The 24,294-nt window shown below is 36.5% G+C and overlaps 1 protein-coding gene across 6 annotated transcripts in view; it reads left to right on the forward strand.

Annotated features, from left to right (window-relative positions):
- The first annotated feature begins 478 nt into the window (after positions 1-478).
- Positions 479-24,294, forward strand: part of trdn (triadin) — a 64,327-nt gene continuing 40,511 nt past the window's right edge. For 5 of the 6 annotated variants that reach the window (XM_051137742.1, XM_051137743.1, XM_051137744.1 and 2 more), the window contains exons 1-5: positions 479-838; positions 6,053-6,262; positions 7,066-7,104; positions 12,662-12,715; positions 15,842-15,973. In XM_051137742.1, coding sequence (XP_050993699.1) covers positions 823-838; positions 6,053-6,262; positions 7,066-7,104; positions 12,662-12,715; positions 15,842-15,973 — 451 coding nt within the window. In that variant the 5' untranslated portion in view covers positions 479-822. The remainder of the gene's footprint in view (positions 839-6,052; positions 6,263-7,065; positions 7,105-12,661; positions 12,716-15,841; positions 15,974-24,294) is intronic. The other variant, XM_051137746.1, reaches the window with a different exon arrangement.

Here is a 24,294-nt window from a genome sequence, read left to right on the forward strand (position 1 = left end):
CGGTACAGCTGAAAGAATAAAATGCAATTTGCTCTTTAAAGGTCAACTTTCTAAATGTTTCATTTGCACGGTTTATGAAAAAGGTTTCGCTTGATTTGCATGAATATTTAACAAGGCACCGTAAACAGCTTAACCTGAGTTTATCACGAGCTCTGTTTCTTACACGCATTCATTTACTACAATCTTGGCTAAAAACGCCATTAAAGAAATCTTTATGCAGTATGTCATGCTTTTAACGTATAACATGCAATATTTTATTATGTAAATTAGCAGAAAATGGTGCTAAAATACATTTCAAAGATGCGTTTTCATGTGCGTGTGGTTGCCGTCCACACACTCACACCACGATGACAGCCTGGCTCCTCTTCAGGGGTAACACCCCTGGCCTAAAAAGGCAAAGCATAATGCCGTTGCTGCCGGGGACTCTAAGAATAAACCACACAGTCCAGTCACAGATAAGGTTACCTTGAAACCCGTCCTCCCCTCTCTCCCATGTTTCCTGACCCACACACACATCATGGGCTGGTAACAAACATAAGGACAACCTAGGGCTTGATTTGCTCTTTTGACAGCCTAGCCTTGTTTTTTCCCTTGCTGCTGGTACTTGGTCCCCAGCTGGAAGCGTATACTTTTTTTTTCTATGCCACTTTAAGCAACAGGTGCCATTTTTTCGCTTCCTTGTAGGGGGCCCTGGCACAAGCGCAAGTTTTATTGGAACTCTAACAGGAAAGGCACAGTGAGACATTGTGGGGCTTTCGATCGGAAAACTATTCCGGACCGGGGGAATTGACTCTTGAGATTGTTTTTTCAGCCTGTTAGTGCATGAGAGAGATGGAAGGTACTGTCAACTTCATTTTACAGTTACATTTCTAACAAGTTAGTGTATGCAATGTAAATTTTGCTACTAACAGTATACAGTCAAGTATTTCAAGTTAACTTAGTTCCTTAGTCAAGTAAACTGTCTCTTAGACAGCAACCATCTGCTTTGCAGGGGAATTTTGTGGTTGAAAGCTGCTAAAAATACACCATATCATATGGCTCTATGGGAATCTGTAGTCCTTTGAAGCAGGCCTCTGATGTTGTTGCAGCTTTTTAAGGGTTTTAAGGTAGCGTTATCAACTGAAATACAGTTCAATCATCTAGAGAGGAAACAGATTTAAAGTAACAGTTCACCCAAAATTTAATTAATTTACATTTCAGACAATTTTTGAAATAATTTACTAAACTTCGTCTCTTCTGTGGAAGATGAAAGGAGAAATTACAAAGACTAGTCACTCTTTTCCATGCAATTACAATAAGCTGAAGATTTAAAGGATTAGTTCACTTCCAGAGCAAAAATTTACGGATAATGTTAACTCACCCTCTTGTCATCCAGGATGTTCATGTTTTTATTTCTTCAGTCATAAAGAAATTATGTTTTTTGAGGAAAACATTTCAGGATTTGTCTCCATATAATGGACTTCTATGGTGCTCCCAAATTTGAACTTCCAAAATGCAGTTTAAATGCAGCTTCAAATGGCTCTAAATGAACCCAGCCAAGGAATAACGGTCTTATCTAGCAAAGCAATTGGTTATTTTCTAAAAAAAAAAAATTACAATTTATATACTTCTTAACCTCAAACGCTCGTCTTGTCTAGCTCTGTGTGAACAATTTTTTTTCCGGTCATGATAGTCTCATTTTCTCCTCTAACTTCAAAATCATCCCACATTGCCGTTTTACCTTTTTTTGGGTAAAGGGTGTTTGATTTTTTTTTTGCATGTTTACTTTGTAAACACTGGGTCGGTACTTCTGCAGCAATGTAGGATTATTTTGAAGTTGGAGGAGAAAATGAAATGAGAGTTTTTAGACGTAACCTAACTGTCATGACCGGAAAAATACAGAGTACATACAGAGCTAGACAAGATGAGTGTTTGAGGTAAAAAAAATAATAACCGATCGTTTTGCTAGATAAGAACCTTCTTCCTCGGCTGGGATCGTTTAGAGCTCTTTGAAATTTTGGAAATTCAAATTTGGGGGCACCCTAGAAGTCCATTACATGGAGAGAAATCCTGAAATGTTTTCCTTAAAAAAAAAAAACAAAAAAAAAACAATTTCTTTACGACTGAAGAAAGACCATCAAGAACATCTTGGATGACAAGGGGGTGAGTACATTATCTGTAAATTTTTGTTCTGGAAGTGAACTACTCTTTTAAAAAGGACACAACGCACCACAAAAGTGGTCCATGCCACTTATACATTCTTATTATTGCAAGTCATTGCAATATAATTTATGAATAAATCGCTTTTTTGAAACGACTTGATTCAAAACGATCACTCATTTACAAATCAACCATCACTTCTTTTCTCAAGAACGGCAGATGTCAAGATGATCAGTGCACAACTTCAGTCTGTTTCACAGTTATTGTATGACTTTTGAAAACTTAGAATAAACTAGGAACTAGACATGCGGAGCACTTTTGTGAAAAGCTCCTGAAAAGCTTCAGTCCCCATTGAAAGCTTAAGGTTTCAGAACATTTTCATTGTGGACATCAAAACCCTGTCAGCTTCTAAACCACAAAAAGAAATGCGTTTAAAAAGTTTGAAACCTTTTAAAGTCATTATCAGTGACTTGAGATTGAGTTTCCAATTATTGATGTCAAGGGCCTGCATAAATGAGCCCCAGTCTTGCGTGAAATGGCTTAATGTTGCAAAGACTTAAAAGTAAATTTGATATTCTGATTAAACTGTGAAAAGTCTTTCAGATCAGCCTGAATAAATCATATCTAAAGTGACACTTGAGGAAATAGCGGCACAGAGTGTTATTTTATGCTGACTTCATTGTCTCAACAGCTCTCACTTACTAACCTAGGATTAGTTGCCATGGATATCCACAGACAGATCAGAGGAGGACAAGGTCTTATATTAAAATAAGCAATGAGAAAAATGTCATTTTTTGTGCCACCTTCCACCGCTTTCGGGTTTACATCGCAGCGAGAGCTGAAGTGGCATTTGCGTACTGTGTTGCCATGGAAAGATTTCTCCTAAGCCTTTTGTGTACACTATCTGCGATCTTATGTTTTCTGCACGATCAGATACTGAAGCTTGTAGACAATCTGCAAGGGCAAAGTCATGATAACACATAGAAAGATGCGGCAAAACTTCAAACCAGATGCAGCTAAGCATATGGTGTCTACAGAAAGCTCCTTGAGTCAGCATTTGGATGGGACGTCTAATCCTAAGTTTGACAACTGGGACCGATGTGAAGAGCTGCAACAGGTGGTCCTAGCTAACACTTCTGGTGTGTGACGAGTGTACCAAACCCCCACACACAGGAAAACGTCATTATCTTCAAGCCAAAAGCAGAGGTAGCACAATACGACAGTTCTCAGAGCAAATGGACCAACATAAACAACCACCGTCTTGGCTCAGATTCACAATGGATCATCCACAAATGCATTTCTGTAAACACAATCACGACAGTTTGTTTGCAAGAATCAATCATTTACGATGACTTAAGTCAACAATATTGGCAAAGATCAATAAATGGGTCTAGTAAACGTAGCGGCGTGTATTATAAAGGTCACATGTGCTGTATGTTTTGGCTCTCTGAGCAGCAATTCAGACTGAGCTGCCGCAAGAATTTATATCAATTTAGAAAAGAGGCTTTTAAAGGGGCTCCGGCCAACAGATGACACAGCGCCAGCATTCCTCATGTGGCCTTGGAGATGTTTTAACGATGAAACATTGCCATTGCAGATGTGTGCCCTATCTACAGACAAGTTCAATTCAATCTCTCTGCCAGGCAATGCATTGATAAAGACAAAAAGCAAACATTCATCTGCTGTCCAGCTCTCTTTGTATTTGTAACTCTTATGTCCTGTCTGCACCGAGAGTGAGAGACGTGACAGAGCTAGACAACTTCCAACATTATGTGTGTACAATAGACAGATTCTTTGTTGTGTTTACATACAAAATGTATGTGGAAAAATCATTCTATTGCCAAACATTTTCAAACGTTTCCACCTCATGTGTTGAAAAGCACAAGAATTGAGGGCAAAAGTTGGAGTCTAATATAAATTACTTGCCGTTTAGAGTGTGCAGACAAAATACTCTTTGTTTTGTCTGTAGATGCTCTACGCAGACAAAATAAACCATTTTTGTAAACTATCACCAGCAGATGCCTTATTTCTGGGAGCTACGGATTAGTAGACAATCATCTGAACTAGATGATTTTTCACTATATGATTATCATGGCCTCAATTCACGAAAACAATATACAGTATTGTGATATCTACAGAAGTCTTAAAAATAAAAATCATCAGTCAAATTAATCTTTATTTATTGCTTTCTTTTTTTGACCAATGAATCACTTTACTGTGTACAAAAGGAACAATTACACTAAACACTTTTTAGTTAAGCAGTGTCAAAGACAACTATGAGTAACTACATATTTTTACTCCAAACTTGCGTTATAGCGTCGATCGAGTGTTTGAAATAACTTCCTTTTGTAAACTGATTCTTATTTTATAGTATTCTATCCACCTTTTTGTTCTTGTAAGAGTGGGCGTGGCCATTTGTAAATTTCATGGGTGTGGCTTCCGGTCTTATCTGGGTCCATCTATTTTTAACTGCACAAAACAGCTCGTTTTGCTGCTTGATATTGCAAACTGGTGTCTCTTATCATATTATTTTACCCATAGGCACTGACAAAAAAGGTGGATAACTTTACATTGATAAAGGCCATGTCGATTAGCGTTAGCATTGCAATATAAATATATATTATCCATATTAAAATACCTGAGATGGCTTGAAGAACGCAGATAAACGCTCTCTGATGTGGCGTTTGATTGAAACAAATCACACGAGTGTTTACGCACCATAATGGTGATGCCGCTGGATTATGTCATATTATCGCATGTGTACTCTTCATTTTCAAATATCGCCAGTATATTGCGACACCCCTAATTAACACGATAACAATATTTCATTATTTAAATATCACGATTATTATCAATATGTCACGATTTGGTCATTTACCCAGATGCCTGCCCATATTGGTGATACTCGGTTGTAAACAACAGCATGGATTGCACGGTTAATGTACTACTGAAAATGTTGTTCTGCTAATTTGTGCTGTCTAAACCATGGAAAAAAATGTGTGGAAGCTGCTAAATCATATAGAGAAGGACTTAGTAAGCAGGAAAGGGTGCAATATCTTGACAAACTAAAGTTAATAGGTGGTAAAGATATGTCCAAAGCAGTATTAATTAAGATATTAGCCTAATATTTCACCTACCTGACTGGAAATTATATAAACAACCACGAATGTTGTCCCTTGATTCTTCCCCTGGAAATCCAAGTTCAGTTTGGCCAACCACAAACACCTTTTGTTTCTCAGTTTTTTGCACTCTTCTCTTTGATTTGTAACTTTTGCCCAAAACATGAGAAAACTGACCATTTTCAGCAGTAATAATCAACAAAATATGCGGGTTTCGTTTGGTTCAGTGGGATCGTTTATGCTCAGTGCCACCAATATGGCCGATTGATGACGCGTCGTCAAAACACTATATCGCGACACCCCTAATCTCAGCATTTACTCAACCTCATTTTGTTTTAGACAGGTGTTTTTCAGCTGTTTTTGTCACTATTATGAAAGTCAGACCCAAAATTCCAAGAAAGATAAAGATAGTATGCAATTAATTTATGAATTCTATATTGTAGGTCCTCTGAAGTGACACAATCACTTTGTATGATGAATATATGATCAAATAAAGCCAAAACATAGAGGAACTGACATAATTTCTATTTTATGGTGAACTATTTCTTTAAAGTGGTCATTCTACCTGTTTTAATATTGGTTCAAACTCCAACCATCTAAACTCTAACACAACTAAGATGTCAACTCCACCAGTGACTACTACTGTATAAAACTGAAACTGGACTAGATATTTACCATAAGTTACCAGCTGGAACCAGTTTGAAACCATGTAGAATGGTTTCTTATGGTTTAACCTGTTTTGTACCCTTCTTGTTTGCATTTATACATTTCTGAACCTCCATCTGTCCCTACAGCGCGGTCCTCCACCACCACGACTACCATAGTCGAGACCAAGAATGACGTGAGTGCAAATCCAGCACGTTCATCCAAACGCACCTTAACCGATGACCTGCACTCCACGTTCAGCTCCCCCATGGCCTGGATCCTCGTGCTGGCTCTCATCGTAACCTGGTCGGCTGTGGCCGTCATCATGTTTGACCTGCTGGACAGCAAAGGTCTTGAAGGTAGGTTCAGCTCTCTTATCTTGGTCCCTTCGTTTGAGAGTTATTTTGGTACAGCTGTTCTGAAGAGATTGTAGGTTGAACGCAGCAGTCGAGCATTACATAGACTACCTGATTGTGAGCTTTATATTATTTATTAACTCCCAGCTTAAAAGCAAAACAGGACTCAGATGAGGTGTAATTGGATGTTTGGACGAGTCTTTATGACGCGATAAAGCTTGTTTTCTTGCTGGAAGTTTATCAGCAGTGCCACAGGGCAAACTTGTGAGGCTTCTAAAAGAGCGGAAGGGAGGGATATTGACTGGTTCCTGATAGCATTGACAGTGACAAGGATAGATAGGGTGTCCCGTTGGCCAGGCTGCTATCAGCCACCGCTGCATTCATGTGGAGTCCTTGTAGGACAACGTTTTACCTTGTTACCACCTGATGATACATTAGATCCATTGTTGATGCAAGGAAGATGATTTGATGCTGAATTGCTTGAAGTTGCAGTCACCTGTTCCTCATTGTGTCAGCAGTTTGATAATGACAATTTTGAACTCCTTCAACTGAAAAAAAAATTGTCATTGTTTAGATGGATTTATCACTGTCATTGAGATCACATCTCATTCACAAATCATTTCATCACCCATTTTTGAAAGTATTTCAAAAAGCAAACATTAGACTTTCATGTCATGTAGTTCACTACATGATTGCACCGCCCCACATTAGGAGTCACATTTACATTTACTTATTTCTAATAAGTTTCCCTCCTTTTTTCACCCTGTCCATCACCATGTGTCATCCTGTTGCCATCCAATAAAAAGCCCATACATTATACTGTGACGACCCCTGTTTGCCACCTGGTAAAGACTCTTTGCCTGCAGTTCAGTGCTAATGCCAGTTTTGGTGTGTGTGTTTGTGTGTTTTTCCTGCATGCAAACAGGGAGCAACTGTCACTCTCATCTCTCGTTCGGACATGCAAATTTACTGAACCATGTAATCTGTCTGTCATGAACACGACATCACTTCCTCTAGACTGTCATGCATTCCATTCAGTGTGACACTACACCTTTGACTTTACCATAATGGCAAACTGAATTGTGGAACTAAGTTCACTTTAAAAGCAGACTGCACTGTGCCTTATGGTATTAAAAAAGTAATTGCTTCAGATTTCAGACATCTGATCGGGTTTTATATTTACTTCAGTCACCTTCATAAAAAGACAGTGCACAACTATGGCATTAATATTTCTGTATACAGTACAAGGAAACATCAGAATTTGTGTACTTCTGTCCATTAGTAATATCTAAACACCTGTAAAACAAGATAAATTTACTTCAAAAGCAAAAATAATGTAAAGTTTTGAAAGAATGCATCTGAATCACTAGCAAAGAGTATGATATGCTGATTAAAAGAAAAACATTTGCCAATGAGGTAAATATATAATAATAGTGTGTGATACATTCTTTGAAAATCTTAATACCCAGTTTGCTTCAAGTATATTTATCTTGTTTAAATATTTAGATATGTTAATTAAAATAAGGCTTTTGCCTTTACGCAACAACAGTTAACAGTGCATATTAAAAAAAAGAAATAAATAAAAAATTAAAATTAAAAAAGGTGTTGTGTCACCAGAATGTACAAGAGTGTTTGTATTTCATATTCAAGTGCATAAAATAATGGTTTATTTTGGTCTCAAACTTAAATATACACATTGCAAAAATGCAAAAAAAAAACAGTAATAAAAAAAAAAAAAACAGTAATAATCCATGTTTTTTTGTTTTGTTTTTTTTTTTTCAAATAAATCTGTGACCCTGGACCACAAAACCAGTCAAAATTGAGATTTATACATCATCTGAAAGCTGAATAAATAAGACACTGATTTGTTAGGATAGGACAATATTTGGCAGAGATACAACTATTAAAAAATCTGAAATCTGAGGGTGTAAAAAAAATTAAAATATTGAGAATATCGCCTTTAAAGTTGTCCAAAAGAAGTTCTTAGCAGTGCATATTACTAATCAAAAATTAAGTATTGATATATTTATGGTTGGAAATTTACAAAATATCTTTATGGAACATGATCTTTACTTAATAATCGAATGATTTTTGGCTAAAAAAAAAAAAAAAAAATAAAAACGATAATTTTGACCCATACAATCTATTTTTGGCTATTGCTACAAATATACCCATGCTACTTAAGACTGGTTTTGTGGTCCAGGGTCACATTTGTAGTTCCAAATGTTGCTGTGCATTGAAATGCAACATGAATCTAATTTAAGCTCAAGAGACAAAGAAATCTTCTTACCTGTTATATTAAAAAATATGTAGGCTAAGTTTATAATAAACGTTATAAAATCAGAACTCATATCATAGTATGGGCTTGATATGAGGGGCATAAAATAGTATGGCATCATCAAAAGGCTTGCGGCACTGATTTCATCAGAACTGCAATAACAAAGGGAATGAACGCATTTTGATTCTAAGTGCAAAATGCTCCAAAAAACCTGCAAAGTTGTTAACAAGAACCTGAAACTCATGCATGACATCAACACGTGCCAATTGCTCCCTTCCACCCTATGATATCCAACATGTTGACGTCTACTTTTGCGATATTGCTTTCAATAAGCCTCAAATTATTTACTTCAATCAATTAATTTTACTCTAACATCGATAACTATGCTTTGAAAGCAGTGAAGCGTGACTTCATTTATTAACTGTGTGGTATTGAACGGCAACTCCTCTTTGCCATGCAGAATGATTTGATTCTTTTTTTGTCATTAAATGCATTGAGCAAAACAATGATATTTTACCTGTAGAATATTAATGAAGTATTCTATGTTGCAGATTTCTCACGTTCTTTACAGGAGAAGGAATATATACTTTAATTTCCCTCTCAATGCACAGCTAAGCCTGGAGAAATGGGCTACGCGATGCGGAATCATGGGGAGGAAGTTGGCACTTTGGGCCGTCTTAACACAGCCTTGCATTTACAGAGTCTTTACCATTTGTCTTCAGGTGGTCTATAGTGGTGGTTCTCAACTGGTTTAGCTTCAGAACCCAAATTTTGTAACGATCCAACGGTTTTAAAACGGACAACCCTACAAAAGTAAACAGAAATATCCATACAACAAAATTATTATTACTTTTACCTTGTGTAGTTTTTTTTAATGTTTTTGAGGACGAAGAGATGTCATGCAACATTTTCGTGCTGGCGTCTGTCTTCTTCGTTTAATTTGCACCAGAAGTTAAGCCAGTTGAGAGCCACTGGTCTACAAAACAATAAAACAAAAAATACACAAGAGAACATGTATTTTCACCAGTTACGTTGAATGGTACGAATACTGTGATGACAATAAAGATTCTTTTAAAGATATAAGACATATCACTGTCACAGATAACAGGAAATTATGTCACATGCACAAAAAGTAATTAAAAAGTAACACTTTGTGTATAATATATACACAGTTCATGACTGATACCAAACTTTTCTAGTTCCCTTTACTGTTGGAAAGCTGTGGTCATGAAAAGAGGAGTATAGAGCGCAGAGGACTGTGCAGCGAAACTGGAGGGTGAAGCTTCACTCACTTTCAAGACAAGATTCAAAGACCACTGTGTTCCCCAGTGCTGTGACTGAGATTCTTTTGGGAATCGTCCCCCTCATGCCTGTTTCTAAGATGTGGAACAGTCTAGTGTCCTCTTTTTGCCCTGGAGCCTCAGTCACATGACTGGTCTATGCAACAGTATAATTCTAAGAACAACTTAGATCAACATGAGTGGTGCACATACTCACTTTCTAAGCAACTGCATCAGAGTTCCTCAGATAAAACTGAAACAAAGTACAAAATATTGATAGCTACTGTATAATGAATAGAACCAAACCTAATGTATGTCTGTTATATGCTTTTTGTGATTTTGCCAAGTAGGTAGGGCCCTATGATTTCCGCGATGTGAAAAGCACGGACTTTAAAAATTTAATTTTTGATAGCACTACTACTACTAATACAATTATTAAAACATTATTTTTAATGAATATTTCAGAAAAATGACTTACCAAAATTTATTTACCAGAAAAATGTAAATACACAACAGTTTTTCTAGTAAATAAATAAACAAGAAATAAATAAATAAATACATTCCTTTTTTTAAAAATCAATTCATTAGAGATGCTTTTGATTATTATAACTGAATAAAACCATTGAAAATAAAATCAAGAAAATAAATATATTTTATTCACTTTTAATAAATTGCTGTTAAATTGTGTATGTTTCATGATTTAAATTATTAGACATGCTTTTTGATTAATATATTTTGTAATTTAACCATTAAAACAGAGTCCAGAAAAATGTTTTAAAAAAAGGAAAATTTAAAAAAAAAAATAAATAAATAAAAATCGGAATTTAGGAAAAAAATAAAACCGATTTCAAAGGGCCCTTAGTAGGGCATGTTCATTCATATTTCTTGTTGGTCGTGTAACAATATTATAATCAACCTATCATTTCTGTTTTTCATTTAGGAGCATATCCTACTTGGCAAAATCCCAGTCAGCATATCATAAACATGACAATTATCATATTAATATTATCATGCATATTAAGAAATTGATTTTTACCATCAATGACAGTACCACAAAAAAATAAAATAAAATAAAATAAAATAAAATTCTTGCTAAGAATTTTCAGCATTGTTTTCCATTATTTTTCGTACCCAACTGGCAAAAAAATATTTTTTTTTTTCCTTGCATGCATATCTAACAAATTCAGAGTGGTTTAAAAAAATTGCCAGAAGGGTAAGAAAAGTATTTAATAAATATTTACTAGGAAATAAAGTGTAAAACTACATTAATTAACATGAACTAAGAGAAAACAATACTTTTACATTTAATAATATTAGCTAATGTTAATTTCAGCTTTTACTAACACATTATTAAAATCACAAGTGTTTGTTAACATTAGTTAATGCACTGTAAACTAACATGAACAAACAATGAACTGTATTTTTATTAACTAACATTAACAAATATTAATAAATAATGTAATAAATGTACTGTTCATTGTTCGTTCATGTTAGTTAATACATTAATGTTAACAATTGACACTTTATTGTAGTGTAACCAAAATATCTTGTGATTTTCCTTTTCAGGTATTTATTTTAAGGATGTTTAGGCAAAAAAATCCAGATTGGAAAAATTATTTCTGCATTATCACAAAGAGCAGGCATATTACTATATCACAGATAAGATTAAAACCACCACATTTGTGTACTGAACTCTCTGCATTTTGCCCTCAAGATATTTAAACGTCAAAACATTTAGTTTGAGCTCATTGTATCTTTACTTAAAGAGACAGTGCACCCAAAAATTAAAATTGTGTCATTACTTACTCACCCTTGCTGTTTATGGAGGCTCAGAAAGCTATCGGATTTCATCAAACATATCTTAATTTATCTTACGGGTTTGGAATGACACGAGGGTGAGTAATGACAGAATTTTCATTTTTGTGTGAACTCTTTAAATATTCATCTGTATAGCTTTGTGTCTCTTATATTGATTTCAATGGTTCAGCAGCACTGCTCAGAGAAAAATAGCTTTATAGCTTAGGAGATTTATTGGAATAATTTGTTACGTTGATATCAACTTTGTCTAAGATTTTATAGCATGTCAGATTATTGGTCTTCTTTTAATAGCAGATTTTGGTCTCTTGAGAAATCTAGAAGAGTCACGTGAGATTATAGGCAAAATATATGAGAAGTCATAAGCAAAAGTCTCCATTTGCTCTCATTTTAATGGTATTGCTATCTAGAAATCTCAATTGCAATTTTCCTTTCCTGTGAGTTTACACGTCACACTCAAGCAGCCGAAAACGTAAAATGTTGTCAGTTTTGAGTGTGAGAGCTTAGAGGGCAATACTGAATTTCCATAAAATAGGTTAAAAAGTTAATCAAACAAATGTCACTGAATTCATCAGTATTGCATTAGCATTTCTATGTAAAGGAGATGTCACAATTACGTTATGAGGCTTGAATTTCAATGCAGCCGGAAGGAGATGTGAGAGAAAGGAGAGCGTGACAATTTAATTTGCTATGAACCAGTAAATGCTATAAAAAAGGAGACTTACGTAACACATTCACACTATACACATGTATCCTGACTCTTGTACCTGTTTATTTTCTTGCCAAATGTCAATCTTTGCAATTTCATTTTCACTCAGCTGAAGTGTTTTTGTAATCACTGTGACATGGATTAATGTGATATGTCTCTTTTCACACCTTCCCTGTGATTTTGTGCCATGAGTGTGATTGTGTTTTATTTATGATGGTGGTTAAATTACCCCGATTATCCTGCCTACAGTTTTGACCCAATGAGCTGTATGCGTGTGTTACTATCCCACACCTCTGCTTCTGTGTCTCTCATCCTAACAGGACCTCAGCCACACCGTGTCAGGAAAACATTTAAGGAAGCAGGCAGCCTTAGAGGCAAGCCATCTTATATCTTATATCTTACACATACAGTAGTGGTCTTGGTAGTCAACAAATTTGAAGTAGTTATTTAAATGACTAATCCAAGGTCATTGTAAGGTATTAAAAATGTGACTAGAAAAAGAAAATTGATTGTAAATTTAATTTAGTCATCTTGAATGGCATCTTCAAGCAGTGTTTTTTTTTTTTTTTTTAAAGAAATAACGTTTTTATGTCAAGGTGAATGTTTTTATAGATCTATGAAAGTGATGTGTGCAATTTTTTGTCTGCCCTAAAATACTGACTCCTTTCCCAATTTAATTTGGAAAAATAAGCTATTCACATGTCGATTCCAAAGAAAAATACTACAGTCTATGGTGCGAGATCTGTCTGCCTTGTCAGTGAAAGAAAGGTTTTTAAAAACCTATTTAATTATTGAAAATAAATAAATTAATAAATAATATAGTAATATAGTATTATTTATATTTATAATATATATTAATTTATTTATTTTATTTTATTTTTTAAATATTTTGTTTAATTATTAAAATATGCAAAAACAGTTTTGGAGCCCAGAAATCACACACTTCACCTTTAATTAAGAAAATATTAGTTAAAAAAAATAAATAAATAAAAAATAAATAAATCGATAACAATTCAGACCATCTTATGCATTACATAACATTATGAATTACGATTATGCAAGATTAATTATTGAAATTAACAATAATAATAATAATAATAATAATAATAATAATATAATAAAAAAGTATTATTTTATTATAACTATATATATATATATATATATATAGTTATTAGAATTAGAATTGTATTAATATTAGAATATTAAAATTATATTAAAATATATATCATTTATATATCATTTTAATGACAGTATAACATTTTTTTTATTTTGCAGATGTAAAATATCTTTTACCTTTATCATTTCTCTCTATTTTATTTTATTTTTTTAATGAATTAGTTATTCATTATAATTTATTGTAATAATTATAATTATAATTATAATTTATTGTTTTATATATATATATATATATATATATTTTTTTTTTTTTTTTTTTTTAAATAATTAATAAAATATGTAATGCAAACAGTTAAACAGTTTTGGAGCCCAGAAATCAGGCACTTCACCTTTAATTAGGAAAATATTAGTAAAACAAAACAAATAATATCAAATCTATAACAATTCAGACCATTTTATGCTAGATAACATTATGAATTCCGATTATGCAAGTCATTATCAACCTAATAGGCTTTTTAGATTTACAACATTTTAAAAAATTAACATAGCTTTACTGCCCATCTAATATAATTTTAACACATGCTTGAGAATTTTATACCTGGTGCAGATTATAGTAGCTGGCCGGAATATTTTATAATCAAATACTAATTTATTCTAACAGGAGTAGCGAACATGAGGGTGTTTAGAGGCTATAATGGAGGTCTGAGGAGTCTGGAGTCTGTGCATGCTGTCACGTCACCCCTGCATAATGGCTTCTGGTAAAATGGCTTCGACTCGGGTCATGCTGTTCGCCTGCTGATAACTGCAGACAGACAGGCACTACATGATGATGTGTGAAATATGATGAGTATTCCTGTCGATGGGCAGTGAAAAGCAGGAAAACCCAAAAGTCTCCCTAAATGAAAATTGGTTTTACTGACTTGGCATTTATATTTGTAGCCGCATATGCAAACATACACGCACCTAGTATTTTTTTGTGGATGCTGAGACATTTTTTACTGCTAGATTTGCAATCATTCGTTTGTCGTCATGAAGATGTCATTCAGGATAATCTGAAAAGAAGAGCTTCATACAGTACATGACCAAAAGTATGTGAACACCTGCTACTGTAAATAAATAATTAATAAAAACAGCACACAGTCAAACAATTTGTTTAAATTAGGGCTTTTCAGAGTTTCTAATGGCAAGGACACCTGAAAGGACACCAAAAAGCTGCTTTGTAAAAAAAAAAAAATTAATATAAAAATATATATTTATATTTTTTATAAAGAGAAATGATAGCATAAAAATATTAAGATATTTATGATCTCAAAAATCTAAAATATGTATTTTATATTGTCATTAAAATGATATATTATATAAATAATACATTTAATATTTTTCAGATGTGTATATATATCTGGAAAACATTTATTTACCTACCAAATATAACAGTAATATTTATATTTATATGCATAGAAACCCAAAGAAACATTTTTAATTCCACATGATATATTATAGAAATACAGTATAATAGGATCAAAATTTATGCACATTTGTTTACTGGTAAAACGTGACTATTAATAATATGTCTCATACAACTATCTACAATAAATTATAATGAATAAATAATTCATTTAAATAATAAAAAAAGTCAGAAATTAATGATAAAGGTAAAAGATCAAGATATTTTATATCTACAAAATAAAAAAAAATTAAAATGTAAATAATAAATAATAAATATTCTAATTTAATTCTAATATTCCAATATTAAACCAATTCTAATTCTAATAACTATATATATATATATATATATATATATATATATATATATAATTCTACTTTTTTGTCAGAATTTAATTTTATATTTATATTATATAAATAATATATTTTGTAATAAGTTCATATAAATTCCAATATAATTCTAATATTCTAATATTAATATAATATGTGTGTATGTATGTATATATATAACTTTTTTCAGATTTCAGATAATCAAATTTATGCACACTCGTTTACTGTTAAAACATGACCGTTAATAATACATTTCATACAATTACATAGAATAAATAACAAAAAAACCCATCACAATTAATTGCATTTTTTCTAGGCTAGTAAGCAGTATGAAAAAGTAATAATGTCCCACAACAAGTGAACAAATTGAATGTCCATGATTTTAAAATGTTTAACCACATATTTTTAAAGTGTTCAGGTCTCCACATACTTCTGGTCATACTGTGTATTTTGTTAGCAATTGTTTAGAGTCAGATGATACACAGATAAAGATTTTTAAGTAGTTTTATAGAGTTTTGACAAACAGCTGTGACAGGTTGAATTTTTTGGCTGTTGTTAGAGCTGGTTTAAACAACTGTAAGTGTAATGCTCTGTCTAAAACGTGCTCTTAGGAGGTATTCAGCACATCAGCACTGATCCCATGAAGGCGGTGAGCGATGCCATGGACGACTCTACCGACTGGTTAACGTCAATCTTGACTTTTATGACTAATTTGGTAGCACCAGAAGAGGAGGAGGAGGAAGGTATATTGACTTGTTGTAGCCTTCATTCAACAGTAGCAGCATGATTCCATAACAAAGTGTTTACTGTAATATCAACAGCATCTCAGAAACCACAGACTAACCCGCAGCGGTTTGATCTGACGAGCCATGTGTACTAATAGGCCTTATTAGAAATCTGAGCTGGCTTTTATGGTCACGTTTTCCCCCTTCTGCAGAATAAACCTGCTTTAAATGGTTTCCCAAAGGGTTTGAAGAATATCATGAATCATATCTGTGCCAATATCTTTTTTCAAGCAATCTATATTCTGACATAATAGTAGATGAGCAGCTTGAAAATTCTAAATGATGTGTTTCATAAGCAAGAAATATTAAAGGATGGGTCACTATTTTACAGCTTTACACTACCTTGAAGAGCTTTGAGAAAGAGGATGAGGAATTTCTGGCAGGAACAGTCAACCCTAACTCTGTGTGCCACATGTGTGATTCTACAAAATAACAATAAAATTCAAACAAAAGAGTATCAAATCTCTGTCATTAATCGTTCTTTCTTTCTTTTTTTTTTTTTTAACAACATAGTTATTCGGTGTTTGTTTCACAAAGACTCATACACATTATTCTTGGTAAATTTGATTCAAATTGTGATTGAATATGTTTATTCATTTATGACATACATTAAGAAACTTCCAGAAAACAAAACAAGCATTAGCAAAGTATAGAATTTCATTCATATACTAGAGTATATATAGAGAATAGATTACATTATATTAAAAAACACTTTGACATAATATAGTATAATATTATACAGTTTATAACATATACATTTATATATATTACATTTGAAATGTAATGTTTATATTTTTAATATAATACAGAATATTATTTTAAATATAGTATAATATTATAAATAATAGAATATAATACAATATAATAAAGCAGGCCAAAGTTATGTCCTGTGGTTTGGATAAATGAATAAATAAATGGATTAATAAAAACTACTGTATTGATAAAGATTGTTGTATTTTCAGGGGTAAAAAAACAAAATAATGCAAGTAAAATAGCATAAGATAACACTTCTTTTCAGAGAATATATTACATCTATTTTCTTTTACACAATTGACATTTTAAGCTAAGTTTTCAAGAAAAGGCTATAATATAATATAATATAATATAATTCAATGTTATAACGAAGGCTAAAGTTGTGTCCTGGGGTTGAGGATAAATACAAACATTTTTATTGTTTAAGATTGTTGTAAAATACTAAAATTAGACAAAATAAAAGTAAAATTGCTAGACTTCTAGACTTTTAAGATATGATTTCTTTTCAGAGAATATATATTACGTTTATTTTTCTTACACAACTGGCAAACCTTTCAAGAAAATGCAATAATAATAATAACTACTAATGATAACTCACAACTAATAGCATTTTCAAGTATACTGAAAGAAAAACACTTAAAACCCTAAAACACTTTAAAAAATTAATACTTAATAATAAGTAATAATATAATATAATTAGTGCCGGGCAATGATTAATCACAATAACTTGCATCCAAAATCAAAGTTTTTGTGTACATAATATATGCGTGTGTACTGTGTATATTTATTATGTATATATAAAAACACACACACACACACACACACCTGTGTGCATATATTTAAGAAAAATGTTATGTTTATGTTTATATATTAAATATATATTAAATATATATATTGATATATAACTTTAATATGAATATAAATATTTTCAAAAATATATACTGTATGTGTCTTAATAATACTTACTGTATGTGTCTTAATAATACTTAATAAATATACAAAGTACACACACAATCACAATTACTTGTTGCCCAGCACTAAATATAATATAATATAATATAATATAATATAATATAATATAATATAATATAATATAATAATGTTATTACATTGGCTAAAGTTATGCCCTGTGGTTGAGGATAAAATAGGATAAAACAATATAGTTATATATATATATATATATATATAATATATGTGACCCTGGATCACAAAACCAGTCATAAGGGTCAATTTTTCAAAACTGAGATTTATACGTCATCTGAAAGCTGAATACATAAGCTTTCCATTGATGTATGGTTTGTTAGGATAGGACAATATTTGGTCTGGATAAAACTATTTGAATATCTGGAATCTGAGGGTGCAAAAAAATCAAAATTTTGAGAAAATTGCCTTTAAAGTTGTCCAAATAAAGTTCTTTACAATGTATATTACTAATCAAAAATTAAGTTAAGTTTTCATATATTTACAGTAGGAAATTTACAAAATATTTTCATGGAACATGATCTTTACTTAATTTCCTAATGATTTTTGCCATAAAATAAAAATCTATAATTTTGACCCATACAATCTATTTTTGGCTATTGCTACAAATATACCCCAGCGACTTAAGACTGGTTTTGTGGTCCAGGGTCACATACATTTGTAACGCCAAGCCAGCAGAGGGAGCTCTCACCCTAGGACTGCCTGCACGCTCCCTCTGCTGCTTCTACTGCTGCTTCCTGTTTGGGACTATATAAAGACTGACCATGTGCTCTATACTTTGCGAAGTATTGCCAGTTTCACCTGCCTTACCGAGCATTTATATTTACTCTGTTGGATTACCTGTTGCTATCTTGCTTTGTTTATGGACTACTGAGTTTACGGATTACCCCTATTGGATTGTTTGCTGTTTCTGGACTGACTTCACGGTATTTGACCCACTGCCTGCTTTATCTCTCTGCTGCTTGGATTACGTTTATGTATTGTATGCTGTTGGACTGCTTTTCTGGTAATCGACCCTCTGCCTGTTTCCACGTTTATGTGTGCTGTCATTTGTAATAAACTTCCGCAATTGGATTCAAACGCCGCCTCAGCGTCCTCGTTACAGAATACTTCGCCTACCAAGAATCCAGCGGAAATTACAGAGTACACGACCAGCTAACATGAACCCTGCAGTATCTCGCCTCCTCTGCCTTCGTCAAGGTGACAAGGCTATAGAGGAATATGTGGGGGAATTTTGTGGACTGTGTCACCTGGTTGACTTTAATGACGTGGCACTGAAAGACATTTTTCGGGTGGGTTTAAACGATCCCATTCGTTCATGGCTACCTGGGGGAAAGATTCATTGGTCACTAGAGAAATATATTGATCATGCCCTGCTATTAAGTGGATCCACGTTTACTGTGGGGATCGCGGATGAGGGACCCCGTGATCCTCCAGTAGCTACCCCACCACAACCAGCTCCCTTCACCTCCAGCAAACCAGAGACCCGTCACATCCCAACCTTCATGTCCGGTATCATCACCGTCATGCCAGAGGCTCCTCAAACCAAGCCTGCTAAGCCACAGCTAACTCAAGTCACGTCAACCAAGCCAAGGCCTGTTCACGTCATGCCTGCCAAGCCAAAGCCAGCTCAAGTCACGTCCACCAAGCCAAAGCCTGCTCACGTCACGCCTGCCGCTCCAGGGCCTGCTCACGTCACGCCTGCCGCTCCAGGGCCTGCTCACGTCACGCCTGCCGCTCCAGGGCCTGCTCACGTCACGCCTGCCGCTCCAGGGCCTGCTCACGTCACGCCTGCCGCTCCAGGGCCTGCTCACGTCATGGCCATCCGTCCAGAGTCTGCACCTGTCATGGCCGCCCGTCCAGAGCCTGCACCTGTCATGGCCGCCATCCCAGAGCCAGTCCACAAGATGGCTGCCATCCCAGAGCCAGTCCACAAGATGGCCGCCATCCCAGAGCCAGTCCACAAGATGGCCGCCATCCCCAAACCTGTTCACAAGATGGCCGCCATCCCAGAGCCTCTCCACAAGATGGTCGCTGTCTCCAAGTCACGCTACATGATGACCCACGTGCTGGACTCATCCCTAATGGCTGTATGGGCAGCTAAGATGGCGCTCCCTCATGTCACGGCAGCTACCCCTGATTCAAGTCCAGCTGCAGAGCCAAGTCCAGCTGCAGAGCCAAGTCCAGCTGCAGAGCCATCTTCAGAGTCAGGTCAAGTTGCAGCTGTGTCTCCTGTGTCAAGTCAAGCTACAGCTGCTGCTCCAAAGTCCAAAGCTTCCAAGTCCAGTCAAGCTCCAGGGTCAAGTCAAGCTCCAAGGTCAAGTCAAGCTCCTGTGTTAAGTCAAGCTACAGTTGCTGCTCCAGGGTCAAAAGCTTCCAAGTCCAGTCGAGTTTCAGGGTCAAGTCAAGTTTCCAAGTCCAGTCAGGCTTCCAAGTCAAGTCCAGTTCCAGGGTCAAGTCTAGCTACAGAGCCCGGTCAAGCTACAGAGCCCGGTCAAGCTACAGAGCCCGGTCACACAACAGAGCCCGGTCACGCAACAGAGTCAAGTCAAGCAACAGAGTCAAGTCAAGCAACAGAGTCAAGTCAAGCCAAAGCTACTGTTCTCCATGAATCAAGCCAGGTTTCGGCTGTTCCCCATGAATCAAGCCAAGTTACAGCTGTTCTCCATGAGTCAAGCCAAGATACAGCTGTTGTTCTCCATGAGTCAAGCCAAGATACAGCTGTTGTTTTCCATGAGTCAAGCCAAGACACAGCTGTAGTTCCCCATGAATCAAGCCAAGTCACAGCTGTTTTCCACGAGTCAAGCCAAGATACAGCTGTTGTTCTTCATGAGGCAAGCCAAAACACAGCTGTTGTTCTCCACGAGTCAAGCCAAGTCACAGCTGTACCTCACGAGTCAAGCCAAGTCACAGCTGTGCCCCACGAGTCAAGCCAAGTCACAGCTGCTGTTCTCCACGACTCAAGCCAAGATGCAGCTGTTGAGTCAAGCCATGTCGTTCCTGAGTCAAGCCATGTCGTTCCTGAGTCAAGCCATGTCGTTCCTGAGTCAAGCCATGTCGTTCCTGAGTCAAGTCACATTGCAGCAGATCTTCACAAGTCAAGTCAAATTGCTGCTGTCTTCCCTGAGCCAAGCCACGTCACAGTTGATCTCCATGAGCCAAGTCAAGTTGCTGCTGTCGTCCATGAGCCAAGCCAAGCCACGGTTGTTCTTCATGAGCCAAGTCAAGTTGCTGCTGTTGTTCCTGAGCCAAACCAAGCCACAGTTGATCTTCATGAACCAGGTCAAGCCACAGCAGAACTCCCTGTGTCAAGTCAGGCCACGGCAGGCCTCCCTGAGTCAAGTCAAGTCACGGCAGTCCTCCATGAATCAAGTCAAGAAACCGTTGTTCTATCAAAACCTCACCAGATCCCCTTTGACCTTCTCAAACCACCTCATATATCAGCTGACCTCGCAGAGCCCACGCTCCCAAGCCACGCAGAGCCCACGCTCCCAAGCCACGCAGAGCCCACGCTCCCAAGCCACGCAGAGCCCACGTTCCCAAGCCACGCAGAGCCCACGCTCCCAAACCACGCAGTGTCCACATTCCCATGCCACAAGTCCATAACATCCACACCCTCGAGGTCAACAGACATCCCACTACCTACTGTGCTACCTGTAATGGCCATCGCCATTTTCAGTGTGTGGGCTGCACACTGTGCTCCAGAGGCCTCGCCTGTCCACGAGTCTGCTCCAGAGGCATCGCCTGTCCACGAGTCGGCCCCAGAGGCCTCGCCTGTCCACGAGTCTACTGTCAAAGGGTCTGCGCCAATGCCCCCAGAAGTGGCAGCTCCGGCTGCAGAACCTCCTAAAGGGGCGGCGTTTCCCCACGGACTCTCTGTCACGGCCATGAAGGCCATTGATAACTTCCCTGCCACACCTGCCCAAGCATCTGCGCCCATGCCCCCAGAGGTGTCAGCGCAAGCTGTAGATCCTCTTATGGGGGCGGCGTCCCAAGATGAACTCTCTGCCTGTCATGCCACGGCCAAGGAGATTGTTTGGGTGCACACCGCTCTGCTATGCATGTCATTAGGCCCACTATGGATAACTCTACTCCTGTGTGCTCTACCTGCCCTGCAATGGCTCCTTGTTCTGCCTGCTCTGCCTGCCTCGCCATGGCTTCTTGTTCTGCCTGCTCTGCCTGCCTCGCCATGGCTCCCTGCTCTACCTGTTCTGCCTGCCCCACCATGGTCCCCTACTCTGCCATTGCTCCACGGCCCAGGCCCTCCAGTACTTCACAGTCTACTACTGCTCCACGGCCAAGGTCCTCCAAGGTTCCACTGTCTACCGTTGCTCCATGGCCCTGGTCCTCCAAGGTTCCACTGTCTGTCACAGCTCCACGGCCCTGGTCCTCCAAGGTTCCACTGTCTGCTATTGCGCCATGGCCCAGGCCCTCCAGTGTCTCACGGTCTGCCACAGCTCCACGGCCCAGGTCCTCTGAGGTTCCACTGTCTGCCACAGCTCTACGGTCCAGGTCCTCCAGTGCTTCACTGTCTGTCCCTGCTCCACGATCCAGGTCCTCCAGTGCTTCACTGTCTGTCCCTGCTCCATGATCCAGGTCCTCCAGTGCTTCACTGTCTGTCCCTGCTCCACGATCCAGGCCCACCTGCTCTACATGGACCTGGCCCTCCATCCCACCCCCTGTTTTGCCTCTGTTCCCCCACCCACCTGGACTGTTGTTGTTGTTGTTTTGAGCGCCAGGAGTCGCTCCTAGGGGGGGGGATTCTGTAACGCCAAGCCAGCAGAGGGAGCTCTCACCCTAGGACTGCCTGCACGCTCCCTCTGCTGCTTCTACTGCTGCTTCCTGTTTGGGACTATATAAAGACTGACCATGTGCTCTATACTTTGCGAAGTATTGCCAGTTTCACCTGCCTTACCGAGCATTTATATTTACTCTGTTGGATTACCTGTTGCTATCTTGCTTTGTTTATGGACTACTGAGTTTACGGATTACCCCTATTGGATTGTTTGCTGTTTCTGGACTGACTTCACGGTATTTGACCCACTGCCTGCTTTATCTCTCTGCTGCTTGGATTACGTTTATGTATTGTATGCTGTTGGACTGCTTTTCTGGTAATCGACCCTCTGCCTGTTTCCACGTTTATGTGTGCTGTCATTTGTAATAAACTTCCGCAATTGGATTCAAACGCCGCCTCAGCGTCCTCGTTACAACATTATTTTATCCTCAACCACAGGGCATAACTTCAGCCAATGTAATAACATTATTATATTATATTATATTATATTATATTATATTATATTATATTATATTTAGTGCTGGGAAAAACTTTAAAATTTCATGTTTAATTGTTTAATGTGTTACATGCCGTTTTTGTGATTAATTGTGAAATTTGGGTGTAAAAATAATTTCCACCCAAATTTCACAATTAATCACAAAAACGGCATGTAACACATTAAACAATTAAACATGAAATTTTAAAGTAGAGAGGCTGAAATAGTATTTTCTTGTAAAAGGTACTCCGACAGTATGTATTTTTAAATCATTTTTACATTGTTTAAAAAAACAAGACAACAATACTGACTAAGAATTTTCTTTTTTCAGCGTTGAACAGATGATGCACTGTTTTGGATAAATAAAATGGGTTCTTTAATAGACCTTAAAATAATGAGAAATTGTCAGAAAGGGAGAGTAAATCTCAGAAAATAGGCTTGCTTAAGAAGCAAAACAACCTCTTAATCTCTTTAATTTTGGAAGCTAATGGGTCACTGTGGTCTCATTGAGGGCAGCTCATATGGCTCTGTCTTCCACCACAGATGCACTTAGAAAGGTCATAAGCAATGTTCATTAGGTGCTTTATCTCCTTTGCTTTTTATCCTGATTTTGTATCAGGTTTATATTAGTGGAGTCCATTTTCAATTGACTTCCATGACCTTGAAATGATGCAGAAAATGCATCTGTTACTAGACTACCCAAAGTAACCATGCAGTGAGGGCGGTATAGACTAGAAGAATAGCAAACAAAGCTCCCATTAAAACTGACACTTTTATTATAGGCAAATATAAGCCTATTTGCTTCAATCTTCAATTAAAATCTCCAAAGAAAAATAAAGCCTATGAAGATTAAATAAGGCCTATGAAGTAATGAATCCACATTTTAATGACATTTACTTTCTAGTTAATTACCAGTGACCACAGAACTGTAATCAATTAAGAAACCCCCATAATGACTCAAGACTCATTAGACAAGCGTTTTAAGATCTACATGATTTGCATTACTACATTTAGTAGTATATATCATTAGAGCACAAGTGTTTGGAATCATCTAGTAGAAATACAGCAGAAATAAATGTTTATGGAGCTGTCAGAGAACAAATGAAGTACACATATTCACAGGGAACACTTTCAGAAACATTCATAAAGAGAGCTCAAAGCTGAGAGACACACAATAGTGACATTGCCAAGACTGTTGAACCAATAACACGCTTGGCTAAGATTCCTCATAAAAGTCACCTTGAGGTGCTCATTTAAAATAAATGCAAGTGGATT

Source organism: Labeo rohita, chromosome 20, assembly GCF_022985175.1.
Source record: "Labeo rohita strain BAU-BD-2019 chromosome 20, IGBB_LRoh.1.0, whole genome shotgun sequence".
NCBI classification, from domain to species: Eukaryota; Metazoa; Chordata; class Actinopteri; order Cypriniformes; family Cyprinidae; genus Labeo; species Labeo rohita.